This window comes from Pseudorasbora parva, chromosome 14 (genome assembly GCF_024679245.1).
Source record: "Pseudorasbora parva isolate DD20220531a chromosome 14, ASM2467924v1, whole genome shotgun sequence".
Classification (NCBI taxonomy): Eukaryota; Metazoa; Chordata; class Actinopteri; order Cypriniformes; family Gobionidae; genus Pseudorasbora; species Pseudorasbora parva.
In genome coordinates, this window is record NC_090185.1 from 16,982,417 (window position 1) to 16,995,365 (window position 12,949).

The 12,949-nt window shown below is 37.1% G+C and overlaps 1 protein-coding gene across 4 annotated transcripts in view; it reads right to left on the reverse strand.

Annotated features, from left to right (window-relative positions):
* Positions 1–10,778, reverse strand: part of ptpn4b (protein tyrosine phosphatase non-receptor type 4b) — a 42,982-nt gene extending 32,204 nt beyond the window's left edge. Inside the window, exons 1-2 of one of the 4 annotated variants that reach the window (XM_067415670.1) lie at positions 10,416–10,778; positions 1,538–1,692 (exon numbers count right to left, since the gene is read on the reverse strand). In XM_067415670.1, coding sequence (XP_067271771.1) covers positions 1,538–1,675 — 138 coding nt within the window. In that variant the 5' untranslated portion in view covers positions 1,676–1,692; positions 10,416–10,778. Of the gene's footprint in view, positions 1–1,537; positions 1,693–5,505; positions 5,567–10,008; positions 10,252–10,415 lie in introns of those variants that run through there. The other 3 variants (XM_067415668.1, XM_067415669.1, XM_067415671.1) reach the window with 3 other exon arrangements.
* Between the last annotated feature and the right edge of the window lie 2,171 nt (positions 10,779–12,949).

Here is a 12,949-nt window from a genome sequence, read left to right on the forward strand (position 1 = left end):
CCCAAAAAGGGCTTTGTTAAAGCATTATAAGCAATTCAACCAAACCAACCAGCTACAAGGTAAATCATATTACAAAATGTATCCATTTGAACCAAAAAACAAATTGACAATTTGACAAAAAAGACAAACGGTTCAAGACTGTGTACTTAATGGCTTTTGTAAGGGAAAGAACTACAATCCCATGGAGCATTGCAAGTGACAATGAAAACATTGGACATTTTTTAAAGTTGTTGATTATACCTAAATACAGCAACACTTAATTTATTGGAAAACATACACAAATATTTAAGTACGGTATTGTTCCGAATATAAGGCGAATTTTTTTCTTAGAAACACATCTGAAAAAACAGCTTTGTCTTATATTCAGGGTCTAGACTTTTACGTCCATACACCCACAGCAATAGGTGGCTCCAAACACACAGAAAAAGAGTCAAGAACTACAGTGTGTCAGAGTGTAAAGTTAGAATATCGCGAGCGCAAAAATAAGGTCTTAAAAAAAGCAAAGACTGTCATGTTTGCATGCTTCGTGTTTTTAAAATGTAAGACGGCACCCAGATTTTACGGTTAATGAAATTTTGGTAGGCTACATGGTTTTCGCTATAAGATGGAAGTGTTATACAATTCAGATGGACTAGGGGTTATTTTTAATGGTATATCAATGTGTTTATTTTTAAATGTGATCCTTTCGATAAAAAAAATTAAAATGTGAAAATATGCAGCATGAAAATCATTTTCAAATAAAATCATTTTCTTCATCAAAGAGTCTCTTTACTCGGAACTCTTTACTCATCCTATATTAGGAACAATACGATATTTTGGTAATTTGTTGTTCTTCATGGGAGAGGGTGTTCCCTGCAAGCTCTTTTAGCAGGATTTGCTTGCCGCAACTCTCTCATTGGTAGACTTTTCCGTATAGGAATTAAACGTGAGGAATTAATGCGAAAAGATGGCTTCGACAAAAGCATATCACTGATTTACGGCATCGGAACTCAGGTCTGTCTTTAAAGGTTTTGAAAACATTGTTCAAAATTAATTTTTCCTTTAGAGAACATAAATTGATTTTTTACTTGTATTGTAATCGTATCGAGTTATGATTTAAATACTGTTTAATTAAAACCTGGACTTTTTTAAATTTTCTAAAGTAAATGTCGGTGAGTGGTGTTGGCATGCTGTCAAGATTCTTAAAGTGTTCTGAGTGGTTGCCGGGGAGTTGTTATGCAGATGCTAAGCTGTTCTGATTGGTTTAGTGTCTTGTTTGAGGGTTACGAATGGTTGCTTCAGCCAGGAGGTTTCTTATTGGCCAAAGTAAAAAATAAAAAAATAAAAATCCACCCAAACCTTCAGAGTAAATACATGGGATTTGTTATCCACCAATGGAAATCTAAACTCTGATCACTTATAAAAGAAAAAAACATGCTCGTTCCTCATGATTTTCATATATGGGGCACAAGTGTTACTGAAAAAACAAAATGTGGTCCTCATTAAGGAAACCAACAGGGTTGATTTAGTAGCTTGGGTTAAACGCGTGTGTACTCACATTGACTCTGAATGTCTGTACTGTGTTGTCCAGCAGCAAAACGTTACACACCACCTGCGCGTGCTGTCTCTCTCTGGCCTCCTCCAACGCTCCCACATCGTAAGTTCTGCCAGCAGGCAACCGGAAGCGTGCGGTCATTACGGTCCCCACTCCGTCTGCAAAACACACAAGGCTAAAGGTCACCAACAAGCTCACCTGACCCCCATTCACCACGGTACAGGTTATTAAGCAGGGTGTAAAACACACACCAGCGCATGTGATCCTACGGCAAACATCATTCACAAACATTCGCCCGTACTCCACCTAAGAGTTTCAGTAAACAGCTATAAAGAGAGCAGTTTTGTAGAGTTTGGCATTCAGGTTCTACTAGCAGAAACGAGAAAGCAAGAAAAAATAAATCAAAACACCACATTTAGACAATGGTTTGTAAATTGAAGAACCTCGTAAAGGAAGTAGAGGTCACGGTTGCTGTCAAGATTCATACAACTCATGAAAGGAACTTGCATAATGTATTTCATTTTTCTTTCTTTCTGTGAGCTAACCTAATACAGCTTCTGAAAGTGCTGACATTCATAATATTAAACTCTTTCATTCAAGGCTTCAGTGATACTAAACGCTCTTCTTAAAGCAAACAAGGTCAACTTCGATTAGATTCCTCAAGACTATCAGCCAACTGAAGAGTTCCTGAAAAGATATTTTGAAACTGCTCAGTATTTTCTAATATAAATAGGTTTTCAACAGAGACATAAATATAGAAACAGTTTCTACATGAGCAAAACACAATTCTTCGTCCTCACTTAGCAAAAAGAGACACCCAAACCTAACGTTTCTGATTGGCAATGATATCATCAATGATAATGAGAAAACAGTGAAAAAATTCACATTACGATGAGAAGCCAACTTTTTAAAATTAGAAATAAAAAAGCAATACCGCAATGCTAACAATGCTTTTAATGCTAAAACTGCTAAACTGAAGCACTTTCTCAAGTGAATATCAAGTTACAAGCTAGTCAGAATGTACAAATCATGTTACGAATGAACAAAGAATTAACAAAATTGCTTATTGCTTGAAATTATCATATAATGTTTAACCATTCGTTTTATTTATAACTTCCTTCTCATTTTGTTTTTCGTAACTTATGCTGCGTTACAGGCAGGTGTTTGAGCCCGTAAGTTAAGACTGATGACTTATAGCATTCCAGGCAGTCACGCCAAATTTACTAGTGATGGACGGAATTTTTGGCAACTCAAAATATTTGGCCAAAACATCAAAGGTTTTTAGGTATCAGCTGAAAAAGTTTTGGAGGCACCAAAACGTGATGTTTAACATGAGGATATGATTGGTAAGCATCTTTTCTGGACAAAAAACACAGATGAACTAAATATAGCAGCAGTGTGAACGCATTTCATTGTGAAACAAATAGGGATGCACCGAAATGAAATTCTTGGCCGAAGCCGAAACCGAATAATAATGAAATGCTTGGCCGAAGGCCGAATACCGAACGCGGTGTTTCGCATTTTTCCCATTTATTTGGCCATTTTTTTACCATTACAATAATGAAATAGTAAAAATTTGCTTTTTACTATTTTGTGTTGCTTTTCAGAGAAATAAATCACATAACAAAAATACACTATGTATGTCTACAACATCAAATGTGCATTGAATAGTGCAAAAAAGGTGGATGAACCCACAACAAATAAATAACTGTCCTACACTGTAAAAAAATATTTAGAAAAAAAGTTACCTGGTTGCCTTAAAATTTTGAGTTCATTGAAATTAAAATTTTGAGTTAATACAATGAACATTTTTTGAGATTCGACAACCTTTATTAAAATATTATTAAAAGACTTTGTAAGCATATTGGGTAATTGTGTGTGTTTTATTTCTGATGACGCAGTGAAACATGCCAAATAGTGCTATTTTCATGATTTTTATGTGGTTCAGATACAATAATATTTTGAGTTTCTATTTATTAAACAAATTTCCTTCATTGTATCAACTCAAATTTTTAATTTCAATAAACTCAAAATTTTAAGGCAACCAGGTTACTTACTTTTTTAAGTTAAACCAACAAAAAACAAAAAGTTTTTTTTACAGTGTAGACATAAGCCTACTTAGCCTACTTCTTCAGGAAAAGTGGCATGTTCTTCTTTATGAAAAGTCTCTGCTTTCTCACATGAAAGTCGGTTCCTCTTCTCATCGATGACATGAGATGCAGCACTAAACAGTGCTTCCACACTGCTGACATGTTTGCTGCATAAAGCGCCCGCCTCTCACTCTACGTGGGTTACTATTTGATCGCGTCATTAAAAACGTCATTGTTCGGCAAAAATAATAAAAAAATTTTTAATTTTCCTGTCTGAATTTCGGTTGCCGAACATTCGGTGCATCCCTAGAAACAAAATAATCCTAGAGTAGCAATATGCTAAATTTATTCCGCTGAAATATCAATAGAAGGCTTGTTGTCGAAGAACTTGAGCAGTTAAATTACCCAAATTTGATTTTCGGTTTTGGTGATCAGCTAAACGAAAGTGAACATTTTGGTTTCTTTGTTTTGACGCACACAAACAAAAAAGTTTTGGTGTAATGAATATGATGATAAAATATATCAACTACATTTTTCATTAAATGACGAAAACACAAAAAACTACATAAAAGTAAACACTCTGGGTGGGATACTCAATTTAGGGTCTTTAGTGTCCGTAGTAGGGTATCAGGGTAGGGTCTCTTAAAACCAACCTTTCTTCAGTATTTAGCTCCACACAGCCCACTCTGGACTCTTTAGCGCAAGATAAAACACTCTAGATTTGGTGGGCGTAGAATCAAAGACTTTACAGTGAGTTTCCTAGAGCTAAAAACTCAAACTCTAGATAGTATAACCAACTGTTGGGTCTCTCACTCTACAACACCAAATTTAAAGCCTTTGTTTCTTGTTATTATTTGATTGGTTCTGTTGATTCACATGGGTTTCCTCTGTGTTGTAACCAAAACCTGGGAGGAAACGACCATATCTGGCCACAGCGCAGCTCGTGGGGAGCAGGTTATGGGCTTATGTGATGTCGTATACAAAGCCTCTTTCCAGGAACACTGGCTTAACACATTTTGCAGCATTTACTGGTGCTAAGGTTGGGTGAGAGGACGACTACCTATTCACTAGTTGTGTATGGGGTAGTCGTTCAACCTCATGTCGTTCCAAACCTGGAAGACAAAATTAGTTTTTTTTGGACTTTCATTGGAAATCAATGGGGTCCTGACAGAAAACCCAGATACCTTTTTTAAAATACGTTTTCACATAAGAAAAATGTCATACAGGTTTGGAACAACATGAGGGTCATTAAATGACAAAGGTTTTTTGCAACAAAATAAGACTTTTTCTTTAAAATACCCCAAAAATTCCCCTTCCCCAAAGTCCTTTGAAATTGCATTTGCATCATTTATCATTCACAGTTGCCTGCATAGTTTATTTGTACATTTTTTTTTGTGGTTTCTAAAAATGGACGCAGCCAAGTGTCTTTACACATGTCCACGTTGTACGAAACAAGCTCCCATAACACTAAAAGGCAGCTGAGTAAACAACAGGGGGTCAGAGTTCATGACCTGTAGGAGCAAACATGTGACCTTTCAGCACGGTCACAGGCGCCTATTCAAACTCCCACACCCAACTTATTACAATCTTTAATCTACGATACAATCGACATGTAAAGGAACTTACAGACAAAATATCCCATCAATAACGAATACATTTGATCATACGTTAGGCTAAATTTACATCAAGCTTTACAATGTACCTTTAAAAGAAAGACATTTGATGCCTCACTGTTTGAGATTTCTTAAAATCTCACACTTACTGTTAACGTGATGCTGTTGAAGTATGAAAAGATTTGAAGAAGAACCGCAAAGATTCTTAATCGGAAGATCTCGAAATCACAAATCACTCCTCAAAATAACTTCCATATCTGATACTTACATCAGCAAAAAATGATTTGTCCTACGTCTCAATGCAGAAAAGATAATCTCTTTGTGTAACTTGCTAAACTCTGATGTGTGCATGTGTGAGAGAGCGTGTGTGGCGGAACATTTCTCTTCTGAAGAAGTTTCCCCGGATGTCATCGAATACCACAAACACCGAAACACTTACAATTTTCCGCTGAGTGGGGTTCAGACCACCAACACCTCAGTAGATCTCAGACAATGGGGTTAGAAAATGAATTTATCCCCCACCCCAAAAAACACTCTCGGTGAGCCCCCCCCTAAACCACCTTCTGCCCAATATTTCCATCGTTCTCTTTAATTTCCATCTTTCTCTTTCTCTAATAAATAAGCTGATAACATCACCCTTTTCTCACGAGCTGCTGTACAGCTCAATCAAATTCTGTTGCATTATCTTCCTGTTTAATACTGTGAAGCTGCTTTGAAACGATTGTCATTGTAAAAGTGCTATATAAATAAAGGTGACTTGACTAATGTGAAGCCTATAACTAAAGCATCATAAGCTACTGAGTGTTCTGATGAATTTCTGTGAGCGTCAAAGGAAAATAAAATGCCGAACCCCTAGCCTAGAAATCTAGACGCACCCTAGTGGCATCAAAATTTAATCTGCCCGCAAGTGTCGTCTAGGAACTCTCAATACCCTTCTGAGCTGTAAACGCCAAACTCTGGTCGGGCCAATCACGTCGTGTATAGAGTCGGTGGGCGGGGCCATAATGACGACGGCCGAGTTGCGTTTGCGTGCTTCTAGTAAACACAGAAACTGGCGAACGGCGGCGGTCTTTCGAATCAGCTTTGACCGCGACTCTGGAAGACTTGGAGTTAAGCTTTTCTCTGAGAAAAGAACAAAGAGCGGCACTGAAGTCATTCTTAAAAAGGGAAGATGTGTTCGGAGTTTTGCTGACCGGATACGGCGAATGTTTAATTATCAACAAGCTCTGTTTCACCTTCGTTGCTCTGGTTGGTGGTAGCGCTATGCTATCGCGTGCAGAGGGAGTTTGAAAGACAACCGTTTATCCCGCCCCTCGGATTGAGCCCTGTCAATGGTGAGTTTCCAGACCAAACATCTTGATGTGGGTCTGGCTTGTCAGGCTACCGAACCCCAATAATAATAAATAAATAGATATATACAAAATTATATAGGCAACTAAATATACAATTGTGCAGAGTTAAGATTGCTTAAACATAAATCATTTTAGTTTGGATTTATAATTTGTCAAATCAAACTTTATGGTATTTTACAGTAAACGTCCTTGTAAAAGGCCAATACTAATACAATGTTAAGCCCACTATTTGTTCTGTTGTTGTTTATGCACTTACAAAAATGTAAACTAACCAAATCAGTCAATATTTGGACCTATGCAGTTTATGGTATTTCAGCACACTTCAATGCTCAATTTTAAGGACATTTTACAAGTAAACTTAGTGGTTTTCAACTGGTTTTGCCACTGGACCCAGACTCAAGACTTCAAGTCAAGAGGCAGCAAAAAAGTTCTGGTGGACCTTACAAGTAACATTTCACAGGTAAAACTGAATGAATTCTTAAAATTTCACAAGTAATATTTTGTAATCTCACACACTTGAAATTTTACTTGTAAACATCCAGTGCAAATCTTTCATTGGATGTCAAGCGGCAGCCTAAAACGAGACCCGGCTGGACATTACAAGCACACTCTAAAAAATGCTGGGTTAAAAACAACCCAAGTTGGGTTGAAAATTGACAAACCCAGAATTTGGGTTTTTTAAATGGGTCTATTCACGGAGTTCAAACAACCCAATTTCTGGGTTTGTCCATTTTCAAGCCAACTTGGGTTGTTTTTAACCCAGCATTTTTAAAGAGTGTAACATTTAGCAATTTTCAAATTTTACTTGTAATATCTTAAAATTTGATTGATGCACACTTAAAACTTTGCTTGTAAACATTCAATGAAAATTTTGCATTGTACGTCAAGCGGCAGCTCAAACAGTATCATACGAGATACTACTGGACATTACAAGTAACGTTTTACAAGTAAAATTACATACATTGTTCTAGTGTTGTCAAAAATATCGATATTTTGATATGTATCGATACTGGAATATCTGAAACGATACGATTCTCAGTTTTTACAGTATCGATACCAGCTGCGCTCTCCTCTCCGACTGAAAAGCGAGCTGACACACGCCGGCATATTCTCACTCAGCCCGGTTAACCTCTGAGCACGGCGAACGCGCGTTCTGCTGGACTTTTTCCTCATTACAGTGTGTTAGTGTTAGTGAGTGATCGGTCTGAATTTTGCACGGGATTGCACATAAATTAATTCTACTAATCCCCGCAGATTTCGTGCTCACATCTGAAGCGCACACACATAGCCTACCGTAATAAAGCCGCCTCTGACATGATACAAGTGCAAACATTTGCTTCTTTTTCCAGCTTATTATTGGTCAAATACACTCAAAGAATTATCAGTGCACATCTGGAAGAGTATTAACGTAAACACAGTCGCAAACCGTTCAGGAAGAACGAGTAACAGGAACAGTGTTCAGGATCCATGCGTCCGTTAGTCTTAAAGGGACCGCAGTCATTTGTTATTCAAACTACAAAAAGACAAACGATCAACTGCTCTTGACTGATCAACTTGTGTAACTTTAATAGTTTCATCTGTACGCTATTGAATTTTTTATGCATTTTTTTATTCAGTTTCTTTTCTGAATGTTAGACCTACCTGAAAAAATAAAGCAGTCTATTTAATTTGTATCTTCTAACCTATTGCATTTATTTGTGCTATTGTTTGTAGTCTGTTTATTTGTTCTTATTTGATTACTGTTTACTCATCTTTTTAAATTCAATTTACCATTCAAAATCCAGCTTTCTTGTGCTGTGTGTAAGCTATTGCAACACAATTACCCCATTGTAAAAAATACATTGAGATAGCAAAAATTTGTGAGATAATTTAATTGATCAATAATTGTTCAAATCAAAACAATACACAACCCGAAGGAACATGCTGGCCACATGAATTTTTAGTAAAAAAATAACAATGAATAATAACAAGTTCTGTTGTCATATTAAACATCTTGTTTGTTTTTGTTTTTTTTGTTTTTTTATGTGGTATCGATTTAGTAGGTATCGATATATCGATTTTTTTGTCTGGTATCGTATCGAAGTCATAATTTTGGTATCGTGACAACACTACATTGTTCACATTTTACTTGTAATATTTCAAAACGGCATGCACACTTAAAACTTTGCTTGTAAACATCCAATGAAAATCTTGCATTGGACGTCAAGCGGCAGCGCAAAACAGTATCATACAAGATACCCTGGAGATCACAAGCAACATCTTACAAGTACAATTGCATTGGTTGTTCAAATTTTACTTGTAATATCCAAGTAAAATTGCATAGGCTGTTAAAATTGTACTTGTAATATTTCAAAACGGCATGCACACTTAAAACTTTGCTTGTAAAACATTCAATGAAAATATTGCATTGGACGTCAAGCGGCAGCGCATCATACGAGATGCCGCTGGATATTACAAGTAATGTTTTACAAGTAAAAGTGCATACACTGTTAATTTACAAGTAATATTTCATAATCTCATACACACCTCCTATGCAAATCTTTCATTGGATGCCAAGTGGAGCAGAAAACAGTATCTTACAAGACACTGTTGGACCTATCAAATAATAATCACAAGTAAAATATTTACTTGCATATACACGCTTAAAAATGTTTTATGCATTTTTACAATTGTTCTTTCAAACGGCTAATGCAACCCTAAAACAATGCCGTACATTACTGTTAGTAAAATGTTACCAGTAAAATGACATGCTAATTTCAGATTATACCTAAAACTTTGCTTGTAAACATCCAATGCACAGTGAAAGTCTCAGTCCTGAAAGCAAACCCAGTTGAGTACCACTGAGCTAGAATATAAGACAAAAGATGCTAACGGACCAACAGGATGTCATTCATGCACTCATTCATATGTGTCACCTAATACACCTGAACCAAAGCCAGCTTTACAGGACCATCCCACAATACTGCAATAAAAACAATTCAACTGAATGCAGTTGCATGACACATCGATTTTCACAAGGAAAATGGCTTTTCATCCAAACAAGCACATCAGCAGAAGAATACCACACATACAGATCTTGCATTACAGTCTGTTGAAGAATGCGCGCGCACACACACACACACACACACACACACACACACACACACACACACACCAGGGGGACAGAACAGTAGATGATGTCACCGACTCAAGCAGGGGAGATGCGTAGTGCCTAGAAAACAATTAAAACAAACCTTATTGCACCAATATAAGGTCCTCTCTGCATCCAACTGTATGCAAGGAGATTATTTGCATGCAAAGGATGAGAGCTGTGGTTATGTAATGGTGTGGCAGAGAAAATAAGGCACAATGGAGAGCAGCTGAGATGTACAGATGTGACATAAACCTTAAATAAACACAAAAGCTCAAATATATCTCACATGACAGCTGAAGGATCTCGAAAAGAGGCCATTGAGAGGGTTGCCAGGTATCAAGAACAGAACGGACCACACTATGCATTCAATCCATGTTGCCCGGCTGCACAAATCACAGACACTGCATGCATTTGGGCATCATATGAATGGATTATCCGGACATGCAGCAGAAATTAAACCCTGGACGTTACATAAAGGCGTTTGCATGGCATCCGAAGCAACCTGTCCCTAAAATCGGCGTGCAAGGTGAACGCACGCTTTATGCCTCTGCCTGTGCACCATTTCAGGGATCTGGAAGCTTGCATTGGTTGGTTTGGTTGCTATGCAATGGGATAAAAAAGGAAGACAGGGCATGCATGCATGCATGAATGGTGACACCAATACAGAAATATAGAGCCATAATGCATGCTTACCTTCATATACAGGTTTAGGAGAGTCCAGTGAATTGAAGATGATCTTGAATTATGATGGAAGGAGAATAGGAGGGGGGGAGTGGACGAAACGGCAGCTCATCTGCAGGAAAAGAACCACATTGCTGTAGATGTTCACATTACATTCAATTCAAGGGGCCTCTGGCACAGTAAGAAATAATCATTCCAAAACGGGGACGCGATCCTGGCTCTTTTTTTGGGGGTGCGGTGCATTAAATCAAAGCCTCAAACGCAACGGCAATCTTCTCTGTGGCTGCTGGCCGGGTTTAGCTCTATAATCCTGCATATGTCTCTGTATTGCCGCTACTGGCTGCTGCGGCTGCAACGTGCAGCGTTAACATGGCGCAACCGCACACGCCCCGCCTACATTCTCATAGGTCTGACGTGAGGGCGTGGCCAAGACGCGGAGGCGGGGCCTAAAACGCATCGGTTCAGTTCTCAGGATAGATAGATAGATAGATAGATAGATAGATAGATAGATAGATAGATAGATAGATAGATAGATAGATAGATAGATAGATAGATAGATAGATAGATAGATAGATAGATAGATAGATAGATAGATAGATAGATAATAACTGTGCATTTAGTCTGTTTTAAACTAAATGTACACAATAATGATTCACAACTTGTGGTCACATATTTTGATTGTAATCATCTATCTATCTATCTATCTATCTATCTATCTATCTATCTATCTATCTATCTATCTATCTATCTATCTGTCTATCTATCTATCTATCTATCTATCTATCTATCTATCTATCTATCTATCTATCTATCTATCTATCTATCTATCTATCTATCTATCTATCTATCTATCTATCTATCTATCTAGTTTAAAACAGACTAAATGCCCAATTTTAGTTGTAAAATGAATAGGCTATATACGATGGAATGTCATAGCCCAAATATTTTACAAAAACTAGCCCCTACTTAATTAAAGAGGTAGTTCACCCAAAAATGAAAATGTTGTCATTAGCCCACTTACTCACCCTAAAGCTGTTCCAAACCTGTAGGAGTTTATTTTCTCTGTTGAACACACAAAAAAAGATATTTTGAAGAATGTTAACCACACAGTTGACGTCACCCGTAGACTTCCTAAAAAAGGAAGTCAGTGGGTGCCATCAAATATTACCAACATCCTTAAAATATCTTCTTTTGTGTTCAGCAGAAGAAAGAATCTCATACAAGTTTGGAACAACTTGAGTGTGAGTAAAAGATGACAACGTTTTAAATCTGGGGTGAACTACCCCTTTAAAATCACCGTCTTCTGGTCTAAGCTTGCGTGTGTTTGTAGCGCCATCTTCTGGAGAGGATGTATTTATGTCTCATTTCCAAGGTGTGACCTGCATCTGCACTTCTAACAATAATTATATCACATTAACAGTTTATAGAAGGCAGCAACTCTATATTGAACTGTGTCATTATAAAATGGACGGTTCAGGCTCCGATGATGGTTTGAAGCAGCTTTAGATGACGATTAGCTATTAGAGCACCGGGGAGGGTTCAAGAGAAAGCCTGTCTGTTACTAGGCAACCATTATGAAGTCATAGAGCGATTCTAGAACGCATTACTGCTACAGATCTGTTTCCAGCATATTCTCCCGTAGTAAATTACATAATTTGTTTGTGTACAAATGAGCCGGAAACTAAAATGTCTCTAAAAAATATTTAGCTGAAGGAGCGTGGGCTTTGAAAAATTCATATTAATTTCTCAACAGTCGAATCATAGCATCAGCTCGTCAGTTTAAAATTAATGGATTTGGTTGGATAGAGATTTGTAATTTGGCGTTGAACCTTAAATATGACAGTTAGAAAAAAAGTAGGCCTACGGATCTTTTTACATGGTACAATGTTTAGTTTTGTGGGGGGTTTTGGAGCTTGGTGTAACGTTAGTAGCCTACCATACAATACTGCTTCACTATTTTACACCCGCGTCTGTCAAAAACATGTAAACAAACTCGAACGCTGACAGCGTTGTGATGATTGAATGATTGACAGGCGTAGAGGGTTTGACTAAAAAGAACGGGAGACTCCTTTGTTTTTTATTTATTTTATTTATTTTTGCCTGAAGAGAAAGGGCCGTCAGACGAGTAGGCTAACTTCTCTATGTGTGACATCTGTCAATATAGTTTTTTAAAACGTGTGTAAAACTTGTTACCTTTCCTCTACACATTATTTTGTAAATACAGTTAATTAATCGTTTATTCTGAATTTTGTTTCATATTTTCAGTTGTTTGTCTAATAAAACGAGTAAAAAAAATCTATAAAGTAGATATAAAAAGTAAAAATATATGTACTCTTTGAAATAAGGAATTGACTCATGCGAGTGCTTCCAAACTGGGCTCTGACAGTGGAACGTACCAAACCAGAGAGGAAGAGGGGTGACCAACTAGCTGTTTTCCAGATTTATTCTTAATATATCTATCTAAGATTCGATTAATCAATTTTTAGGGAACAATATTGTGTTTAAATAAGCAGTAGCAGACATATGTATCGTCAAGTGTTTAAAAT